This window comes from Erpetoichthys calabaricus, chromosome 12 (genome assembly GCF_900747795.2).
Source record: "Erpetoichthys calabaricus chromosome 12, fErpCal1.3, whole genome shotgun sequence".
Lineage (NCBI taxonomy): Eukaryota > Metazoa > Chordata > Cladistia > Polypteriformes > Polypteridae > Erpetoichthys > Erpetoichthys calabaricus.
The window spans coordinates 62,790,859-62,815,686 of NC_041405.2; the positions used below are offsets into that span (position 1 = coordinate 62,790,859).

General features: G+C 37.5%; 1 protein-coding gene across 1 annotated transcript in view; it reads right to left on the reverse strand.

Moving 5' to 3' along the window:
- Window positions 1-24,828, reverse strand: part of pcdh11 (protocadherin 11) — a 970,759-nt gene that overhangs the window by 375,248 nt on the left and 570,683 nt on the right. Inside the window, exon 4 of the mRNA XM_051935327.1 lies at window positions 10,954-11,152. Coding sequence (XP_051791287.1) covers window positions 10,954-11,152 — 199 coding nt within the window. The remainder of the gene's footprint in view (window positions 1-10,953; window positions 11,153-24,828) is intronic.

Here is a 24,828-nt window from a genome sequence, read left to right on the forward strand (position 1 = left end):
AAACTACTCCTTCCACATAAAAAGTATACTATAAGTAGAAAAAAATGCCTACCTCAGCAGGGTTGTGTGCAGGCTAGGAACCATCACTAAACAGGGAGCCAATCCATCTCAGGGCACACTCAGGCAGACAATGACACTCACTCATATTGGGCCAATGAATCTAACATGCACTATACAAACAAAGTCACTACCTAAGGACATAAATGCTGTAAAGCATTATTCAACTTTCCATTGGCAACTGAGAGCAATGAAGAGACAGTGAAAGTCCACAGATGTGTCAGAGCACAGTTTGTCCTCTACGAACACACAGCTGCACTTTAGGATACAAAATAGATGAACTCTTATGTGCCAAACAGACAAAATAAGTTTAACAATACCAGTTTTACAGTTTTTTTTTAAAGAAAAAAAGGTTTTTGAACGTTTCTAGTTCCAGATATTATTTCATTCTTTATAAATATTTTAGAGTATTTAATTGCATTGATTTAATGCTTTATTATCATTTAATGTCATATTGTTTTTTTATACTCTTGTTGTGAACGTGAGAAGAGACTTTTATGATTGGGCAGTATGCTGCATTACAAATCAATTACATTGAATACATGTTGCTTAATGAAAAATATACTACTATTTGCCCAAATTGCTGACACTTTATTTTGTTTAATTGTATAAATCAAGACAGGTGTGTGTGCGCATTTGATTGCTTCAGTGTATTTAGATATATTTAAACCCACAATTCCAGGTTATCTGCTTTCTTTTCTTGTAAAACAAATCAAAGACAAATGAATCAATTCAAAAGCAATATATTATCAAAGTAAAAAAAAAACGTTTTTTTTTTTCATTAATTCATAGATTTTATTTTTCAACAGACAATGACAAATATGAGCTTATGAATTTGCACTTGAAAGTAAATTTCAATTAATTAATGTGAGCTTTGGCGCTCATTTCAACAACCAGCTGTTAATAGCTGAAGGTGTAAAACAATATTCCTGCTTACAAACAATCATCCAGATGGGCATCATTAAGGTGTGATCTGCTTTTACTTTTTATTAATTAAAGTAAATCAGCAGTAGGTCACCAAAGGCATTCTAAGATCCAGCTTTAAACACATTCACAACATGCAAACTAGAATGAGGTACAGGATGTTGTTCAGCAGTTGTGCTGTTGATCTCAGAACACATATATGCAATTACATAAACTACAAAGGACAAAGAAAACATGCTTATCCTCATGTGTGGATCTTGTGCACTATTTTAATCCTAATTATATTAATAACAGGAAGTTCAAATGTTTCCATTGTTTCTGAGTTCATGTGCTAACCTAAAATTATTTTCATTCCACAAGAATATCATGTTTTCAGCAAAATACATACATCAGACCAATAGTGTACAAGTAAAGAAACAGATAAAATACTTATTTTCACATTATATTGTGAGTTTGAAAAAAGCATTAATTTTATAAGATAGCAAAACATGTTCACTAACAGCCTTAACACATTGCTTTATTCCTTTTCAGCTTCAACCATCACATTCTGACAATTTGAATTTCACTTCAGATCTGAAAATTTTAAAATACTGTTTATTTGAAAAATAAATGACTATGTTAATACAGATGCTGCATACACACACAATTTAAAGATATATTATTATGCTTTAAAATAAACAAAAAGAGGATGAATGAAATAGATATGTGAAAGGGTGTCAGTGGGCAAGGGACTCCAGGTCATCACCTGTAGGAGACTGTGAAGATAATGATAATGAGCTGAGTAAATGGCTTTAATGCAACTGCCAATAATTTTTGTAATATTTTAGATGATTTTGTATATTACCTCTAGGGGGTACTGTTTCACTTTTTATTATTATGAAAGTAGAATAAAGACAAGTGTTTTCAATATAATTTAATTAATTTTTAATGACACTTTGTAGGCCATACAGAATGTATTGCCAGACTGCCCTGGCCTGGTGTCTTGTGTTGTGAACTCCTCTCTAAGCATTTCTTTGGCTTTGCTTTGTGACCTTATAATATTGTTATCTTTGAACCTGAATTTTATAATTCATTATATTATGTTTTCCAATACTTCACAGAGGCTAAATTGTTACAGTGCATAGAATGACATGAAAGAATTTGGTAACCATAAAAGTCTAAGCTCCTGCAAATATCTGAAAATCTAGCTGATAACAGAAGCCATTATATCCTTGTTTTTCATTTTAAAAAATTCAAAGAGTTCAACATAAGCATAACACCTTTCATTTTGCTAATCACTGTGAAAACCTAAATCTTTCCAATCATTGCCTTTATACATTATTATATCTGCTCAAATAATGATTGTAGCTTCACCTTTACATTTCTTTGTGATTACAATGATTGCAATAAATTTAATTCTACTACCACTTAATCTTGAAGTACGACAGCAGGGAGGATGTGTCTTATTTATCAAAGGAGTTAAGCTACCCAGCTGTCAGATTAATGACTTTTCTTCACCAGTGGTGTCCTATAAAATGCAACCAGTACACAGCTGAAATCTGACACTCAATGAACCTGTTCTATTAACCCCACTTTTACTTTTCGGATGAGCCTTGTCACACTAGGTTAATATTAGCAGATTTACTTCAATTAATCTTTTCTGACCTTAGCTTAGACAAATCACTGCAGCTCCAAAGCTTGATCAATGACCAGATAAGCTAAGATTTTGTCACTTAATATTTCGGACAAAAGATTAACTATTTGTAAATGAAAAATTTAGGTGACAAATGGCATACCATTGTTTCCTCAAATCCCTCTGTTGAAAATACACATTAGAGATAAAAGCTAGAAACACAGAAGTCTTTCTTTTATCAGACAGAAAATCTTCAAGAGTGTAAGAAATGGATACTCCAACATGGACAAAGTTAAGAGTTTCACTCGTTATATTTGTTCTGAATGGGAAAACAACACAGGTGACATTCAGACCTGTTTTGAAAATACCCAGTAACCCAGGAAAGAAGAGAAATGATTGCCACCTGATCACAGGTGAAGATCACATATTACCACAGAGGTTATCACCACATTGCGTATGTCAGTAAATGCAAAGCTTGTTCTAACTGCTTTATTATCAATATAAATTAATTACTATTGAACTTTTCCTTGGAAAACTTAGAATTCTTAATGAGTCTAAATTTTTAATATATTAGGAAATTTCAATGTATCCCTCCAGGGAGTAATATACAGTCTAAGCTGCATTTCCTGAAAATGATGAATCTTAGTGATTAACGAGCAAGATGAATGTACTTAACATACAAGATAGTTTTTCGTGTGTTTTTCAAAACCCCTCTTAAGAAGCCGCTTTACAAGTGAGAATAAAGTACTACTTAGTTTACCACAAGGCCTGAGAACATTTAAGGCAATTTTGACCTATGCATATGACACCCTTAATCAAGTAGGGAAATGCAGCCAAACCAGATAAAAGATATTTATGAAATAATTCACATCACCAAGCTGTTATTATAATGTATGTTGAAATGACAAACATATTACACCTCAGAAGTGACAGGTATGATGTACAGACTGCATTTTAATTCCCTTTAAAGTGGGCCAATTATGCGTATTTGCAATAAACAACTGTTTTGGTCATTCATCAGTTTATATTGGTTACCTATTGTCACTTCATTAGGGAACTTGCCGACGGGTCAGGAATATTACAGCCAAGCTTCACTGCTGTGCTTGAAGCCATGAACCAACGAGGTACTACATCCATTTTTAATGGACAAGCAATCTGTTATGCCATGATGAGACTGACAAATATTGTGGCTCAGTAAACTGGGTAAACTATGATTCATATACAGTAATCCCTTGCTATATCGCGCTTCGCCTTTCGCAGCTTCACTCTATCGCGGATTTTATATGTAAGCATATTTAAATATATATCGCGGATTTTTTGCTGGTTCGCAGATTTCTGCGGACAATGGGTCTTTTAATTTCTGGTACATGCTTCCTCAGTTGGTTTGCCCAGTTGATTTCATACAAGGGACGCTATTGGCAGATGGCTGAGAAGCTACCCAACTTACTTTTCTCTCTCTCTCTTGCGCTGACTTTCTCTGATCCTGACGTAGGGGGATTGAGCAGGGGGGCTGTTCGCACACCTAGACGATACGGACGCTCGTCTAAAAATGCTGAAAGATTATCTTCACGTTGCTACCTTCTGTGCAGCTGCTTCGTGAAGCGACATGCTGCACGGTGCTTCACATACTTAAAAGCTCGAAGGGCATGTATTGATTTTTGATTGTTTGTTTTTCTCTGTCTGTCTCTCTGTCTCTGTCTCTCTCTCTGCTCCTGACGGAGGGGGTGTGAGCTGCCGCCTTCAACAGCTTTGTGCCGCGGTGCTTCGCATACTTAAAAGCCAAACAGTCCTATTGATTTGTTTGCTTTCCTCTCTCTTTCTGACAGTCTCTGCTCCTGACGCGCACTCCTTTGAAGAGGTAGATATGTTTGCATTCTTTTAATTGTGAGACGGAACTGTCATCTCTGTCTTGTCATGGAGCACAGTTTAAACTTTTGAAAAAGAGACAAATGTTTGTTTGCAGTGTTTGAATAACGTTCCTGTCTCTCTATAACCTCCTGTGTTTCTGCGCAAATCTGTGACCCAAGCATGACAATATAAAAATAACCATATAAACATATGGTTTCTACTTCGCGGATTTTCTTATTTCGCAGGTGGCTCTGGAGCGCAACCCCCACGATGGAGGAGGGATTACTGTATTTTGATGAAAAGTAGTTTTGGTAGATGGTACAATAAGTGGTAAATAGCTTATTAGTAAGGTGTTGTGATGTGAGATTTTGCATATAACTTGATAAATATTTTGTATGTCTTTATTTGTAATTTAGGCAAAGCAATGTAATTTAGTGTTACTTTGGTGAGAGGCATTCGTGTTTGCCCCCCATTACAACTGAGTTTCTTTGAATTTTACGACAGAGTTGGGGGGGTGTGCTTTAAACCAGTTTGGCGAGTGTTTCTGTGCTAAAGTCTTTCAACCCCCCGCAAGGAAGCCAGGTTACTTTAACATATGGTCTTGGGGGGTGGCAGGTTTTAAGATGTATTCCCCCATTGGTCTGAAGAATGGCTGTTTGGAATTGGCTTGGATCAGAAGCTTTTAAGTACCATGATGTCCTATTGGCTCTAGGGATTGGACAGAGATCTATAAATCTGCTTGCTCAACCACATTCTCTCTCTTACTAACATCTGAAAGAAACATCTCTTACTAACCTCTGATGATGAAGACAACACAATGAAGAGCACAGCTTAGTAGCCATTTTGGAACAGGCATATGGCCTGTTCTGAAGACAGCTGGCACCAATGATGCCTTAACTAGAGACATTTTAAATAACTACAAGTTTGTGTGCCACCTGAAACTACACATCACCATTTAATCAGGTTGTATGGTTGCCAGTATTCAAATGTACTTTGCATATTGTTATTATTTATGAATATTACCAATAATACATTGTTTTATGTGTAACTTAATTCCTGTTTGTCTTTTTACTACACCTAATTGCCTACAGATATAGAAGGGAAGGCGGGGATAAGTTATATACTATAATACCTTATAAACAGTGGTAAGTCTGTGGGATTTGAGGTGTTCTGACAGAGGCTACATCTTAATAATACAATAGGGGAAAGTACAGCAATATATATTACTCTACCAAGGCAAAACATAAGGTAATCGGCTGAAGCCTCAGTTTTTCATTTGGCCTCTACTATTCTTTGTAACACCAATCATGTCAGCACCTTACATCTTTCCTTGACCCTCAGAACACAGAGGAGAGGTGCTATAATGTGAAGCACAGCTAGATACTTTAGAATGCAGGTGGCAGTCTTCTCTACCAGCCAATGATGATCTGCAGCATTGCAATTATATATATACGAGGATGATTAGCATGCCCCATATATGAATTTTTCAGGAAAACATTCGATGCACACCCATGCACTCATATTTAAAAGGTGATTGAGATTTATAAATTGCGCAGAAATGTGCGTATGCCAAGTTTTGTAAATCTGATTTTTTTTGACATGTGCATTTTTTTCATGCTTCGATCCAAGCAAAGTTTTATAAATGAGGCTCCTGAAAGCAACTACTACCAAGAATTATAAGCTAACTGAAAAGCGGTCAATTGATAACAATAACTTTATATATTTTCGTTCTTGATAATTCAGTAGAATGAAATAAACTTGTGAAAAATAATATAAAGATAAACATCACATTATAGTGTAATAAACAAATATGACAAAGACCTTAAATAAGCAAAAGACAGTACATGCAATGCTTCTGCAATGAACACAAAAGACATGACATGCACACCATAAAATAAAAGTATGGTTGGTGTGATGGTATAGGCATAGAAAGGCCTTTCCAACAGCATGGAAAACAAAAGTGGGACAATACAATGAAAAAAATAAGTCTCATGTCACAACCTATTTGTCTCTAATACAGACACACGTACACCACTTGGATATCCTGATATAAACTGCTCAAATAAATTAAAGGAACACTTTGAAGACACATCAGATCTCAATGGGAAAAAAATCATGCTGGATATCTGTACTGATATGGACTGGGTAATGTGTTAGGAATGAGAGGATGCTACATTGTTTGATAGAAATGAAAATTATCAACCTACAGAGGGCTGAATTCAAAGACACCCAGAAAATCAAAGTGAAAAAATACTGCAGCAGGCTAGTCTATTTTGCTGAAATTTCATTGCAGCAACTCAAAATCGTACTCAGGAGTTTGTATGGTCCCCACGTGCTTGTATGCATGCCTGACAATGTTGGGGCATGCTCCTAATGAGATGACGGATGATGTCCTGGGGGATCTACTCCCATATCTGGACCAGGGCATCACTGAACTCCTGGAAAGTCTGAGGTGCAACCTGGCGGCATCGGATGGACTGAAACATAATGTTCCAGAAGTGTTCTATTGGATTTAAGTCAGGGGAGTGTGGGGCCCAGTCAATGGTTTCAATTCCTTCATCCTCCAGGAACTGCCTGCATACTCTTGCCACATGAGGCCAGGCATTGTCGTGCACCAGGAGGAACCCAGGACCCACTGCACCAGCATAGGGTCTGACAATGGGTCCAAGGATTTTGTCCCAATACCTAATGGCAGTCAAGGTGCTGTTGTCTAGCCTGTAGAGGGCTGTACATCCCTCCATGGATATGCCTCCCAAGACCATCACTGACCCACCACCAAGCCGGTCATGCTGAACAATGTTACAGGCAGCATAATGTTCGCCATGGCTTCTCCAGACCTTTCACGTCTGTCACATGTACTCAGGGTAAACCTGCTCTCATCTGCAAAAAGTGGTGGACCTGCCAATTCTGGTATTTTATGGCAAATGCCAATCGAACTCCATGGTGCCAGGCAGTGAGCACAGGGCCCACTAGAGGATGTCGGGCCCTCAGGCCACCCTCATGAAGTCTGTTTTTGATCATTTTGTCAGAGACATTCACACCAGTGGACTGCTGGAGGTCATTTTGTAGGACTCTGGCAGTGCTCATCCTGTTCCTGCTTGTGCAAAGGAGCAGATACCGGTCCTGCTGATGGGTTAAGGACCTTCTATGCCCTGTTCAGCTCTCCTAGAGTAACTGCCTGTTTCCTGGAATCTCCTCCATGCCCTTGAGACTGTGCTCGGAGACACAGCAAACCTTCTGGCAATGGCACATATTGATGTGCCATCCTATAGAAGTTGGACTACCTGTGCAACCTCTATAGGGTCCAGGTATCGCTTCATGCTACCAGTTGTGACACTGACCGTAGCCAAATGAGAAAATAGTGAAAAAGCAGTCAGAAAATATGAGGAGGGAAAAAATGTCAGTGGCCTCCACCTGTTAAATTATTCCTGTTTTGGGGGTTGTTTCATTGTTGCCCCTCTAGTGCACCTGTTGTTAATTTCATTTACACCAAATCAGCTGAAACTGATTAACAACCCCCTCTGCTACTTAACTGACCAGATCAATAGCCCAGAAGTTTCATTGACTTGATGCTGTACTCTGATTAAAAAGTGTTCCTTTAATTTTTTTGAGCAGTATATTTAATTTCATTTAATCTGCTGTTTTCTCTATTTTAATTAAATGAAGTAAATAAATTCTGTCATGCATTACAATTCCCACACTTTTTTGGACAGTGTGTGCTTTTTTAACTTCTCATATATTATATTATATTATATTATATTATATTATATTATATTATATTATATTATATTATATTATATTATATTATATTACATCCTAGTTTGTATTATAATATGTCAATATAGGTTTGGGAGGATTGCTAAAGGGTTATGACAGGTATATTAGTCTATATCTGATCATACCAAAAAAAGTGATTTTCTCCCTAAGGACTAACCTGTGTATTACTGTGGTGATTCACCAATATTGTGAATTAGAAGTGCAAACAAAATGAAAAGATCTATGCAGATTGGAGTTCCCTGCGGCTTTTTGATTACACTGCAGAAACAGACTGTGAATCAAAGCACCTGCAACTGCTTTAATGTATTCTTCCTAAAGCTATAATATACTGAGGGATGGTTTAGCGGATTAACATAAGACATGAAGCCTTTTTATCACAGGGTCATAAAGCCACCTTAGTAACTGGCATGCAATGTGGTTTGCAATTTTCCTGGAAACTTAGAAACAAATGGTATGAATGGCAACTGTATGGACATCATGGTAATGCAGAACTACCAAGACTTTTATTTCTGTTCCAGAATAAGCAAATGAGCCCCATGACTTTTAAAATAAGAAGGCACTTCCCCCGATGTGTACTGGTTAGGGCTCTTGCACTCTTTATAGCATTATCAATAACAGGTATGCTATAACACAATATGGTGTTGCTTCGGTACAGAGAAAAAGAAATGTATCAGTGAAGAAAAACTGAAATATAGGCACTTCAGAGTATAAAAAAATCTCACTACAGGCAAATTCACTTGCAGGACTTTAGTGAGGAGTCTGCCAGTTAAGTACACGTTACTTTAAAAGACTTCTGAATCCTCCCTCAGGGTAAAGACACGTAGGCAGACAAAATGCCAACACTACATCCCAAATCCAATGTGCATTTTTGTTTGCCTTCAATTCAGGTCAAGGTCTTTTATTCACCGATATTAAGTGGACACCTGAATAACCTAAACAAACATGAAGAAGCAAACCCTATCACAGTTGATGAAATAAAGAAAAACTTTGAATACTCTCTAAAGTATACCACATGTTATGATGCTGGCTGCATTATGAGCAGCGTCTAGGTGTAGACAGCTAATACACGTCATTGGAGACTGGATAAGAGGCAGAGGAAAGGTCAAGAGATTGAGAACCAGTTGGTGTTTACTAGGAAAAACAACTTAGTAGTAGCCTCTGTTTGCACACAACTAAAATAAAAAGTGAAATGTTCTAATATGGCTTTTGTTCTGTTTTAGGAAACATCCATCCATCCATTTTCCAACCTGCTGAATCCAAACACAGGGTCATGGGGGTCTGCTGGAGCCAATCCCAGCCAACACAGGGCACAAGGCAAAGAACCAATCCTGAGCAGGGTGCCAACCAACCGCAGGACACACACAAACACACCCACACACCAAACACACACTAGGGTCAATTTAGAATCACCAATCCACCTAACCTGCATGTCTTTGGACTGTGGGAGGAAACAGGAGCGCCCGGAGGAAACCCACGCAGACACAGGGAGAACATGCAAACTCCACGCAGGGAGGACCCGGGAAGCGAACCTGGGTCTCCTAACTGCGAGGCAGCAGCGCTATCCACTGCGCCACCATGCCGCTTTTAGGAAACAGCACTATGGTAATAATGTACAGCATATAGTGAAATAGTTATATCAGAGTCCGTCTATTGTCTATAGCCATTTTTTCAGTGTCATTACCCCTAAAACCCATTTTGGCAAGAAAAGGTAATAGATGAAACATCAACTCATTATGAAGCTTGCTGTGAAAATTACTTATTAAGTAGACGTGACCAAAAAACAAGCAACATGTAGGAGAAAGGCCAGGTCTAAGGAAGAAACAGACAGGACCATGGGGAGAACATGCAACCTGCACATAAGTGTAACTACATTGGGGACACAAGTGGAGTCTAGAAGTAATAAATTATGAAATCTGACATTACACAATAATACATAAAAAAATCATGCTCATTTATTTTTCACAAATGGCAAAGCACTGACTTCTAGCTACTACTTTTTCTTTATTGGAGTACAGCTTTAAAAAAATCAAGCCAAAAAAGGATTAACTTATAAAAGATAAAAATTAGACACACTATGTTGTGTAATGTATACATACTGTTTTATGAACATGTTTTGTGATGCATACTGTATGCATATTTTCCTTCCAGTGAGTGAATTTACTTATGATGCTTATTGAAAGCTGCAAAAAATGTAAAAGCAATAGAAACAACCAAAATGCTATATTAAAACATAATCTAAATGATACACGTCTATTAGTGTAAAAGGCACACGATATGAAAACAGCAAGTGGCTGAATTTAAAAGTCAAAAAGCATAATGTGAGATACGTTTCATTAAATACAGTCTGCTAAACACAGCTCCTTAATATGTGCCAACTAAACAATTATTCCTTAATCATATAAATCAGGTTCTATATATTTAATTCCAAATGACCTACTGGGTATAATATGCTGATTTTTGTTGTTAATTATTATAAGTACAATATCTGAAAGCCTGCGGTGGGTTGGCACCCTGCCCGGGATTGGTTCCTGCCTTGTGCCCTGTGTTGGCTGGGATTGGCTCCAGCAGACCCCCGTGACCCTGTGTTCGGATTCAGCGGGTTGGAAAATGGATGGATGGATATCTGAAAGCCATTTAGCCATGACCACTCTTATATTCTACATAGTATACTATATATTTCCAAAGGCTATACTGCTGAAAATACAATAAATGTGAAGAGTTTCTTTGCCACTTACTGGATTCAGGGTCTGAGTTGCCGTCACCCTCAGTGCGACTGTTCGGCGAAGTCTGCTCAAAGTACTCCTCTTGTGGGAAGCCAAGTGGTAGAGGGTGGGTGGTGCTGGTACTGCTGTTGGGCTCATGGTCACCTAGTCCACTGTCACTGCAGCTCTCCTGAGAGCCATCAGGAAGGTGAAAGGTGACTCGTCGCTGTGACTGCAAAAACAAAATAAAGCAAATTAAAATTTTTGAAATGCCCTGATGTCATGCATACAGTTAAAAGTTACAACCACTGTAACATTAGTTAGAAATGAAGTAGTTAATCCTTACATATTTCAGTTAATGGAGTATTTTGGTTTAAAAGACAAAAAAAAAAAAGGTGACAAAATGACACACTACTTGTATAAACCTGATTGCTATAAACAGCTGCCCTGGGGCATGAGGCAGTTATTTTACAATGTTCTATAAAAAGGTATGATCTCGGGAGAGATAAAGAAATAAGGCTATATTATTGAATTTAAATAAGACAAAATAGCAGGAGTAAAAATGAAAAATTGCCTACAAAAACACAAAAAACAATCTTACCATTAAAGATATTTAAAATCTTTTTTGAATTTTCCACCATAGAAAAAAATGCTTTTTTCCATTCAGTTAGAGAGATGTTTTTGCTAAATGCTTAAATGGCCATTATCCAACCCGCTATATCCTAACTACAGGGTCACGGGGGTCTGCTGGAGCCAATCCCAGCCAACACAGGGCACAAAGCAGGAAACAAACCCGGGGCAGGGTGCCAGCCTACTGCAGGGCACGCACACACACACCCACACACCAAGCACACACTAGGGACAATTTAGGATCGCCAATGCACCTAACCTGCATGTCTTTGGACGTGTGGGATGAAACCGGAGTACCCGGAGGAAACCCACGCAGACACGGAGAGAACATGCAAACTCCACGCAGGGTGGACCCGGGATTCGAACCTGGTTCTCCTAACTGCGAAGCAGTAGCGCTAACCACTGCGCCACCATGCCGCCCCAATTCTTAAATGTGTATTAACAAATTTACAGTAACATCTTACGTGCCAGTAACAAACAAATAAAATACAGTGGTATACTATATTTATTTGTGAGTGACACTGCTCAAAATGAAGTACCGTAAATGGCATACAGTATATTTTACTATGACATTGATTACTTAAAATGTAGGTCTACGTGCATGCATTGTGGCTTAACACATCTTTTTCTCTTTTCTTTTCACTACCTGAATCCCATTCCCACAATTAGTTATTTCGTAAATATAAAAAAAAAATATAAACAAAAATGTAGTTTTCTAGTTGATATTCCTCAATCAACAGAAATATCATATCATGCATAAATATATACAGTAGCTTTTTTCTACAGTAATATTTTGAATTTTTCTCTTCTCCTGATGTTTGTTTCTCTAAGATTAGAGTGATCTTTGCAATCAATTGCATCATATTGTGTGTGTAGACCTAAGGGTAATCAATGTTGTTTTGCCTTTCATTGGGCTTGATTGCATTTGTTTATATTGCACCATCAGGACGTGCCGTTGTGCCATAACTATGCATGCTGTACATTTGCACTTATCCACTGTGCTGAAAACAATATAAAGCAATGAGTCATAGCAAATGATTACAAAATAAACACCATTTTTCCTGGCAACAGTTTTTGTATTTCATCTTCCTCTTTGAACCTGTAGCACAACTCCACCCAAAATGCACATTTAGCTATTATAGTGACTGAACAGATACAAATGGCTCTCAACAAGACCAATTATTGCCAGGCATTTAATTCTGAATTTATCTATAGAGTTTCTAAAAAGAATGATTCGGTGTTAGTTTGTACTTAACGAGATAATATAGCTTTTTCAAGACCTATTTATTAAGGCATTTTTGAGTGTTGTCTACATGTAAAAGCTCATTGACTGGACAAAACATACGTCAGTTACCAAACATTACAACCCAGATAATCACTTTATCTGACTAAATAATATAATGACTTCTTCAATAATGGTGTTGGTTTGAGCACCATGTGGTACCAACTATAATATGAATGACTTCAGTTAGAGAATACTGTTTGGGAGAACAACAGTTTAACAAATAACCTGTATGTTTTAACTTACTTACTTAGGTCTTTCACTCTTCCTAAAACAAAGGATATCAATGGCAGTTCTGCAATGACTTCCCGTCTGTCCTACCCCAACAGGCTGCAGCTCTTTAAGGCCTGTCAACTTGATGTCTGCTGGGAGATTTCTCCACTACATGTTTTTTGGGGTTCCATGTCAATAATTTTCATGTGACATTGGATGCTGGTTTCTTTAAGTGTGGTCAAAACAGCTTTATTTTCTCCTTAGAATTTTGTCTTCTATTGTACACTGCAGTATTTTATGCCACACATCACTACTTCCGACCAGTGAATGTAGAGACTTTTTGACAGACATTGGTTTACAAATATCTGGATCTGCTTCATAGTGGTCTTGTTGTTTCTCCATGTTTCTACCCCATTCAGCTATATGCATTTTACATTTAAGTTAAACAGATATATCTTGGTGGGACTTTAGAACTCCAGTGGTTTCTGAGCAACAGGAATTCGCTGACCCTGGTGTTAACTAATATCTATCTATGCCTGAGTCTGATCCTCTTTGTTTGTCTACAACACTTCTCTAAGGGCACTCGAGCCAGTCTAACTGGCACTATATAGTCTGAGTTTGTCTTCAAAAACAGTTTTTTTCCTTGTGGATGTTAAGTCTGAGCTGTTTGACTTAAACTGCTCAAATACTGATCTATTGAATTAAGTGGGGGCGGCGCAGAGGTAGCGCTGCTGCCTTGCAGTTAGAAGACCTTGGTTCGCTTCCCGGGCCTTCCTGTGTGGAGTTTGCATGTTCTGCCCATGTCTGTAGGGGTTTCCTCTGGGTGATCCAGTTTCTTCCCACAGTCCAAAGACATGCAGGTTAGGCGCATTGGCGATCCTAAATTGTCCCTAGTGTATACTTGGTGTGCGGGTGTGTGCCCTCCGGTAGGCTGGAGCCCTGCCCGGGGTTTGTTTCCTGCCTTGCGCCCTGTGTTGGCTGGGATTGGCTCCAGTAGACCCTCATGACCCTGTAATTAGGATATAGCGGGTTGGATAATGGATGGATGGGTGGATGTATTAAGTGGGTTTGAGAATAATATGTTAAATAAAATCTTTTAAAACAACTTCTGACTTTGTTATCCCTGAAAAGACATCTTAATGAATTCCCACCATCTATTGACCCCCTAATTCTGTCTTCAAGGTATTCTTCACTTCATTCTATGAACTCAATCTAGCTCTTTCAATAAACTTGGCAAGAAAAATTACTTTAACAATGTTGCATATAAGGAACTGCATAATTTCCTAACTATGATTTGCTTAGACTTGTTATCTGTTATCTAAACCATTATAATGTATACTGTACATTAGACAGAAAAAGGATAATTTAGAAGATATATACAGTGGTGTGAAAAACTATTTGCCCCCTTCCTGATTTCTTATTCTTTTGCATGTTTGTCACACAAAATGTTTCTGATCATCAAACACATTTAACCATTAGTCAAATATAACACAAGTAAACACAAAATGCAGTTTTTAAATGATGGTGTTTATTATTTAGGGAGAAAAAAAATCCAAACCTACATGGCCCTGTGTGAAAAAGTAATTGCCCCCTTGTTAAAAAATAACCTAACTGTGGTGTATCACACCTGAGTTCAATTTCCGTAGCCACCCCCAGGCCTGATTACTGCCACACCTGTTTCAATCAAGAAATCACTTAAATAGGAGCTGCCTGACACAGAGAAGTAGACCAAAAGCACCTCAAAAGCTAGACATCATGCCAAGATCCAAAGAAATTCAGGAACAAATGAGAACAGAAGTAATTGAGATCTATCAGTCTGGTAAAGGTTATAAAGCCATTTCTAAAGCTTTGGGACTCCAGCGAACCACAGTGAGAGCCATTATCCACAAATGGCAAAAACATGGAACAGTGGTGAACCTTCCCAGGAGTGGCCGGCCGACCAAAATTACCCCAAGAGCGCAGAGACGACTCATCCGAGAGGTCACAAAAGACCCCAGGACAACGTCTAAAGAACTGCAGGCCTCACTTGCCTCAATTAAGGTCAGTGTTCACGACTCCACCATAAGAAAGAGACTGGGCAAAAACGGCCTGCATGGCAGATTTCCAAGACGCAAACCACTGTTAAGCAAAAAGAACATTAGGGCTCGTCTCAATTTTGCTAAGAAACATCTCAATGATTGCCAAGACTTTTGGGAAAATACCTTGTGGACTGATGAGTCAAAAGTTGAACTTTTTGGAAGGCAAATGTCCCGTTACATCTGGCGTAAAAGGAACACAGCATTTCAGAAAAAGAACATCATACCAACAGTAAAATATGGTGGTGGTAGTGTGATGGTCTGGGGTTGTTTTGCTGCTTCAGGACCTGGAAGGCTTGCTGTGATAGATGGAACCATGAATTCTACTGTCTACCAAAAAATCCTGAAGGAGAATGTCTGTTCGTCAACTCAAGCTGAAGCGATCTTGGGTGCTGCAACAGGACAATGACCCAAAACACACCAGCAAATCCACCTCTGAATGGCTGAAGAAAAACAAAATGAAGACTTTGGAGTGGCCTAGTCAAAGTCCTGACCTGAATCCAATTGAGATGCTATGGCATGACCTTAAAAAGGCGGTTCATGCTAGAAAACCCTCAAATAAAGCTGAATTACAACAATTTTGCAAAGATGAGTGGGCCAAAATTCCTCCAGAGCGCTGTAAAAGACTCATTGCAAGTTATCGCAAACGCTTGATTGCAGTTATTGCTCCTAAGGGTGGCCCAACCAGTTATTAGGTTCAGGGGGCAATTACTTTTTCACACAGGGCCATGTAGGTTTGGATTTTTTTTTCTCCCTAAATAATAAAAACCACCATTTACAAACTGCATTTTGTGTTTACTTGTGTTATATTTGACTAATGGTTAAATGTGTTTGATGATCAGAAACATTTTGTGTGACAAACATGCAAAAGAATAAGAAATCAGGAAGGGGGCAAATAGTTTTTCACACCACTGTACAATTGTCCTATTTTTAATTAAATCATTTCTTGTTTCAGTCTATTTAAATTATACCGTTAAAGATGATCAGTTTGTTTTCAATGACAGAATGTGCATTATGAGTTCTTATCAGTGTAAAATGTATGGACCAGTACATATCTGGTTAGAGTGATAAAAGTGTATGTGCTTTTGTAAGTGATGGCTTTATTATGTACATTAAAGTAGATACGATTTATGGAAAAATGAACAAGAGCATAGTCATGTTGCTGACTACTTAGAAGGTGATATGTAATGAGATATTACAACCTATTAATCTAACTCTGATATGGCCCTAGCCTTAACTAATTTTGAAATGTATTTTATGTTTCTGGTATGGCCAGCAAGGTGATGTATTGCTTAGTGTTATTGTCTCACAGTTCAGCAACAGTATGTGTTTCTTCTAGGCAGTAATCGTCATTTTATGCTCACGAAAAAAAAAAAAAAAAAAAAGCCAAGCCTTTTTGTAACTAGAACACTGCTTCATGGTGCAACTGATTTTATTTTTTGTCATAAAGATTATAAGGTCATTAATGTCCCTTTTAGAGACTATAGCGAAATTCATACTTGCATTTATTAATCAGCATGCAAGACGTTACCAGCCTCTGGTATATTAAGACAATATGAATCAGGAGTCTGCATGAGCAATAGTGTGCATATAGTACTTATATATATATATATAACATAGCAAAAACATCTGAAGGAAACAATCAACTTCTTGTTAGGCCTAGTTCTTGACCGAGGACTTGTTTATCACTATAATGGTTATTATTTGGCCATATGAAAATTCTAGGAGTCTTCTAAGAATTGCCTTAGGCAGCTAGTCAGCTCAAACAATATTGTAGCACAGTACCAAAGAAAGGTCATTTTTTTTCTTTTAAATTACAGTTCCTCTGGAGAAATCAAACAGATCCTTCTTTTGTGAAAAAAATGATGTTTTTCTCTCTCCTTCAACAAGCCCCAAACCTGCCTGATCAAAGCAGTTTAGTGCTAACTTTTCCTTTTCTAAATTAGACAAGTGGGAATTGGTTATTAACTGCCTTAGTAAACAGATTCGCTTTTAACTAAATTGTAAGCAGTTACTTGCAATTAAGCTAAAATTTAGCTCACTGCATAAATTTGACATTACATGCTTAATAAGGCTAACAAAAGGCTCTAAACAAGTTACTGATCTTTGTTAAATATTCTTGACAAGTAAAATAAAGGCAACAACATTCATCTTTTCAAATTTTTTGAAGCTTTCACTAAATGTACTAAGTAGTAGCTGTACATCATTATTATTATAATCACTTTACTTTTCTGTTTTCCATTGTGAAAAATGTTTTATTAGAAGAGATTGAAAATTTGAACACAAAAGAATTAAGAATTTGATATTTTTATTTTAGTAAAGTTTTATGTTATCCTGAAGGCAGCACAATATGCTGTAGCTGCTACTTTAAGACACCTAAAGTACTGTATCTTTTTTGTTACATTCATCAGAAACCATTGAAGCATTCTAATTCTTACAACTTATCAAAATACTAGAACTTTCTTTTTCCACAGTTGTCCATGACTGGACTATCATTTCTAAACATTTCCTTGAATAAATCCAGAATAAGCAAAACAAATCTTTTTCATTCCCTGATGTGGTTACAAAAAACATCCACCTCGTCTTAAACAGAATGGTTTCTTTCTGCTGTTACCATGACACTTGTAACTCTGCTCATACTGACATAAAACTCTGAAGCTCATTTATTAGTCTCGGTGCTGTCCATGAAAGTTTAGACTCCATGGCAACCTGCTCCTTGTTATGCTTAAAACCACCATAGCAGAGTGTCAATAAATGCTTGAATTTGCATTGGCCTCTAGTTTCATTTGAGACTAACAATTGCAAAGCTACATGTAATGTATTTGGTTTGCTGTTCAAGAGGACAATTTCAAAATGTTAAATTTAATTACATTGACTTATATTCTGTTTTTCAGCAGGCCTAAATTTTTTGCCTGGGGAGGATAAACAATATAGCTATTTTTTGGTCTCTAGAAAAGCTAAAGAATAGCAATAGAAAGCCTTATGGATTTTAGGTCATTTTTAAAACATTGTTAGCGCTGTAGAAACCTAATGAGCCATCTGTAACAGTAGATACATGTACATTAGTCTGAGAGCAGACAACCCCAGTTTCAATGAGTTGTTTTCACTGGTGAAATTCAAACTATTCTTGATGAGAAAGAGGAGAAATCAGTAAAAGTATGAGTCCTCAAATTTATAAAGAATTATAAGCTCCTGCTAAAGGAGAAGAAAATGTGGGGTTGGTTTTCAAACCCATCGAATCAAGAAAGTTGATTCTTCATTGATACACAAGCCCATGTTAAACAGAATAATCAATATAACAATGATAACCAATGTAAAAGAAGTTTATAAAAGAATAAACAAATGTAAATTAAAAGTACACCAAAAGACACTACACAAAACATAGATAGACCAGTATCTCAAAAATCTCCTAATGGTTTTTGCCATAAAAACTAAAATTCAGTTCATGTGTTGTATGCAAGATCAATGCCAGAACAACCAGGACAGGGCTCTATATACTTATATTGAAAATGTACCTCCTGCTTTCTTGTGGCTATTATAGCATTTAATGAAGTAAAGGATCGTATAGCCTCTAACACTCACATTAGTGCCGCATCATCATGTCATTTGTACAAGTGTTAAACTCTTTGTCATGTCATGTCATTTTCTTACCCACTTAATCCAGATCTGTGTCTCTGGGATTTGGTTGGGTGGGCTGTAGACTATCCAAGCTAGCATAAGGTGCAAGGCAGGAACAAACCTTGAAAAGGGTGCCAGTGCATCGCAGAGTGAACACAGACATACACACACGCATGCACACATACCCGGGCCAATTCACCTAAACTACATGTCTTTAGCCAGGGGGAAGAAACCCATACAGACATGTGGATAACATGCAGACTCCACGTAGGGAGGACCTGGGACCCAGGACACAAATTCTGATGTCCTTACCATGAGGCAGCAGCGCTGCCACTCCACCACTGTGCTACCTGAACTACAAATTCAACATATGTACACACAAATTGTTCTCACTATGGTAGCAATTACTAATGAAAGGATGAAATATGCCCAACTGATAAGGTATGAACAAAGCCCAATATACACACCAAGCAGATAAAGGAAAGACCCCCTAAAAGTTCAATCAGCATCATTTGTACTTTGGTACGCAAATGATTTTTTGCCTGATTGACAACAGTCTAATATTCTTTGTAGAGCACAATTAGTTTATTTTATGATATGATGTAACTGTCTTGTCATGTGATGGTTTATACTGATTTCCAATCTACAGTGTTCCCAGTGTAATATATGCAAAGGTCTGCATACACTTACCAAGAATTCTTACTATTAATGCAAAATAAGAGTTGGGTTACAGACAGAATTGGTTCTAAAAAGTCTTGAACATTCATTTTGATGCACATTCAACATTGCACACAATATGTCTGTTGTGTAGAGTTTGCCTTTTCCACCCAAGTGTGCAAAAACTGGGTTTACTTCTAACATCATGACCAGGGAAAGGTTATTGAAGAGTCATTTTTTTTATAATAGATTTGATATACTTTATTAATATCCATGAGTAAATTCAGAAGCATGCAGAAGAAATTAAAATGGTCTATAAAAATATCACAATTTGTTATAAAATCTATTGAACATAAATCATGGGACTTAATGCAGAAACCCCTCAATGCTAACTATAAAGACACCCATCTGTACCAGAAAACATGGAAACATGAGCAATAGGGTGAAATCAGGAATAAACAGGGTGTCTTTTTAAAAAGGACACAGGAGCAACTTTACTTCCATCCTTAACCGAGACTATGTTTCAGAATCTCTTTTAGTTTTTCAGAATTGAAAAAGTGAATCCAGAATATGATTAAACAGTGACAAATTAATTTAATAACAGTTACGGAAAATATAAGTGATATTCAAGTCAGAAATGATGGGGATCTAAAACAAATTTCCCATTCTACTGTGTGTGAAGTGGGCACCCTTTTATCTTTTATTAAGTGACTGGAGGAGGTGCAGCAACAGATGAGTCGTCAAGGGTCCAGAAGGGGAAGATGGTGTATGCATGTTTATAAAATGTTTTATTTTATGCCTGCCACCAGCACTTTCAGCTTAGCATCTTCATATGGAAAAAAAAAATTCAGTTTTACTAAAAATTAATACATGCTCTCCATCATTAATACAGGAAAAATATTTAATTAAAATATGCTAAAAATAGTACAGAAATAGCTGAGTGTTTAGGCTCCAGGTTATACTTATATGACCTGATTATATTTCTACTGGGTGGCATAGCATTTGGCTCTGTTCATTTTATTCTTGACTACAGGCTTGTAGCACTTGCACACACATTATCTGAAAAAGTTAACATACAGATCAGCACATTCAGTAAGCAGTCATAAAAACTGAAATAAATCATATTGACTACAACAATAAAAAATTAATGCAAATATAAATTCTCATTAAAATAAGATGATATGTGACAAGTTGACAACAAATGAGATGAAAACAAACACTCCAGTTAAAGCTCCAGGTAAGCAGGTGTGAGTATGTGCTAGGTCATAATCTGTATGGGAGTTCCACAGGAATTTTGGTTTCCTTCACATCCAAATGACATGGTGTTTTAACTGTCAGCACTAAACTGGCTGGTGTGTGTGGGTATAGATGTGCCATAACACTGCTCTGCTCTGCTGTGCTATACAGGGTCATGTGCTTGATGATGGCTGGAGAGGCTCGGTTTTGGAAACCATGGGGATTTTTTTGGTGTTCTTTCTCAGAATAAACATGTCTGAGATGTTTATCTATGTATGCATTCATCCAGCCCCTTGTTCTTGTATCATATGTTGTGCTATGTTAGTGAGAACTTATATTGGTGTGGCTTTATTAATATAATTAATGAGAAGTGTTTCTTTTTATTGATTGTGAAACTTATGTGTTATTATTTATGAACATTTTGTAAGATTATATACTCTATTTTTTACCACAGGTATTTATAAATCTATGTAAATGCTCTAAACTTGTAAGAATAATTGATTTTCTTTCTTTCTTTTTTTTGCTTTAGGTATATACTTAGGGTCATTAACATCTTAAATATCCCACACCAAGGATTGTCAGAAATTACCCTTTCATTATAGCTATAAACCTCCCTGCAAAACATCTCTATTCCAGGCACTTTGGCCCCTGCTGTACACAATTATCTTCAGGTTATCACTGTGTGAAAACCCTGCCCTCGGTACATGGATGCACATATGGGTTCTGGTGCTCTCTGATCACCACAGGACTTTCTGCTTTCCTCAGTAGCTCTTTTGTCTTTCCTTTTCTTTATGGGGAATGAATAACTAATTCTCCTAATTTGTCTTATTGCCCCTATTCCTACAACACCTGCTAACTTACGATAAAATAAATCAAACAATTAGTCACAGGGCAGGCTGCTACCTCTGTGGGCATGTAGCCAAGCAGCATCACAAACTATACCCCTGCATTTAACATTATGCAATACAATATCCTCTGTTTTTTTTTTTAAGTAAAACTGCAAGTGATCATTAGACTCTACTTTATGCAAAACAAAATTTGATGTATAAACTATATTTCTGCTCTGCCATGAGAGAAAAGCTTTTCTGAAACCAGATTGGTTTATGGAACTCTACAGCTGGCAGCTTCCATTTTGTCATACCTAAGAAAGAAAATACCAGTATTTGTAAAAACATTTGGAAAAATGTTGTACATAAAATAAATCAAACAATAAAGCACAGTTTTCACCATTGGCTAATATGGCATTTTTATACAATTTGTATTCTTTACCATTTACATGTGTCAAATATCAATGTCCTGACCTTCATTTTCTTCAAAATGGCATGTTTTGCTTTCTACTTTCTTGGGAAAAACATGCATAGTTTAAATCTGTGCTTTGGACCCTTAAGATAATAGATTTATGTTGACATATATTTTACTGTAGAAATAATTTGCTGGCCAGCTCCCAGTTGTAGAAGTGCTTCAGGAAATAGTGGATATTAGTTAGTCACAAGGGATCAGAGATGACAAGCATTGTGCAGAGTTGTTTCAAGACATAAAAGAACTAAAAAACTATGATATTGCAGGGCTGCAACATGTTACAGCTGCTCTTATCAGTGTTGTATTAGATGCATAATATTTACTATTTGAATTTTCTTTTGCTTAATTTTCTGCCAGGTTGAAGAAACTTCCATCTCCCGGAAAAAGTTTATAATTTTGGTGAAATGGGTTGCTTTCCTGTATGATACAGTATAAGGATGAAGGAAAGCTGCAACAGTGGTGATGCTAGTAAAGGATGCACGTATATGGACACTCATCTTTAACAGTTTTTTTGTATTCCTCTTGGCTTCTTTCTGCTTTTAAATGGCAGACATTATCCTAATGTCTAGAATATCACCTTAATAGACTTACTGTAGGACCCGTTTAAATTTATTAAAATGTGTGAAGTTTTCTTTTTCTTTAATATGTTTATGGATATCAAAGTAACTTGACATGGCCACCTAGACCAGGCCCATAGTTAGTTTAGGTTAAAACAGTGATGGCGATCCTTTTGGGCTCAGCGTGTCAAAAAGTCTGAAAATGCCTAACTTGACTCTGCTGGTGTGTTGCCCTTAAACAGAAGGAAAACTATTCTTTACATATTCGTTTATTTTTAAAAAATACACTCCAATTATGTGTGGTGCTATGTATTATAAAAGTAAAAGAAAAATAAGGGAGTTACAATAGAGAGAAGATGATATGCACACTGATAATTGGGTTTAAAAAAGTGCACTAAAATTTTTTTTGAATAGCAATTTCAAATTGAACTGAACAAATAATGGAACACATTGTATTTCATTTGACATCAATTAATGATGCTCAGATCAGACCGCTAAATCTGATAAGGACAAAGGCGGCAGGGTGTGCATCCACGGTCATTGATGAACAATATTGCTCTCCAAAACTTAGAATTCATAATGCTGAAGTGCAGACCTCTTTATCTTCTGAGAGAATTTACAGTCGTGTTCCTCACCACAGTTTAAATCCCTCCACAAGCTAATGTGAAGCTGGCATTGACTAAAGTGCACAAAAGATGTGTTTATCTTAGCGGGCGATTTTAATCATGCCAACCTCAAAACTGTGCTTCCTATATTTTATCGATTTGTTGATTTCCCAACAAGAGGAAATAATATGCTGGATAGACTGTAATGTAGCGGCTGCTTATACAGTGCCGCCCTCCCCCCACCTCAGCTGATTTGATCACATTTCTTTGTTCTTGACTCCTGCACACAAACCCCTTATTGTCAAGACAAAGCCTAAGGTGCAGTCAGTGTCTGACCAGAAGGAGCCATAACTGAATTACAGAACTGCTTTGATGATATCTATTGGGAACTGTTCAAACAGGCAGCTACAAAGGACAATCACACAGACTTAAATGCCTATGTCTCCTATGTCTTATCCTATATTAACTTCTGTATGGATAATGTCACTATTACTAAGAACATCCATACTTTCCCTAATGGGAAACCTTGGATGAACAAGATGGTCCAAGACCTATTGAAGGAACGTGACATTGCTTTCCTTATGGGAGACCCAGATGCCTACAAAACAACTAGGTCCAATCTGAGGAAAATCATTAAGGAGACAAAGTGCTGCTACAAAGCAAAAACAGAGGAACATTTTAACAGTTCTGACTCCCGACGCATGTGGCAGGGCATTAGATTCATTACAGGCTACAAGAATAACACCTACTCAACCAACATAGGAAACTCATGATGACCTCAATCACTTCTACACACGGTTTTGACAAGGATACCAATCAACCTATGACCAAACTAACCCAGCAAGAGGCCCCATTATGCACTCTGGCACTGAATACACGTGAGGTGAGATGGCCTCTAAGAAACATTAACCCTAATAAGGCAACAGGCCCTGATGGGGTTCCTGGATGGGAGATGAAGCATTATGCATAACTGACTGCTGACAGCAGTGTTCACCAGCCTTTTTAATATCTCTTTAGAACTGGCCACTGTCCACTACAATTGTTCCTATTTCAAAACAGGCAGTGGTGGGGTCCCTGAGAGATTATCGCCAGGTAGATCCTATTGTTATGAAGTGCTTTGAACATTTTTTTTTTAATTTCTTATATTAGGAATTTGTTAGTTTTCATATACCCCTTGGGGTCAGAGCGCAGCGTCATCCATTGTACAGCACCATGGAGCAATATCAGGTTAAGGGCCTTGCTCAAGGTCCCATCAGAGTAGGATCTCTTTTGGCAGCAATGGGGATTGAACCAGCAATCTTCCGGATACCAGTGCAGATCCTTAGAATCAGAGCCACCACTCCACTCATGTCCTCAGCCACATTAAGAACAACATCCCCACCTCCCTGGACCAATACCAGTTCACTTACAGGGCACACAGGTCAACTGAGGACACTGTCTCACTTGCCCTGCACACTGCCCTACCACACCTGGAACAGAAGTACAGCTATAGTGGATACTTTTCATCAACTCAGCTCTGCCTTTGACACTTTAATGGTGAGAGGGTCCAGACAGTCCAGAGACAGTCCAGAGTTTCAGATTCTTGGAAGTCCACATCAGCCAGGACCTGTCATGAACAACAAACAAGACAGCAATGGCCAGGAAAGGTCTTCAGAGGCTTCACTTTCTAAGAAGCCTGAAGAAAGCACAACTCCCACAACAGCTGTTGGTTAACTTCTACAGATGCACCACAGAGT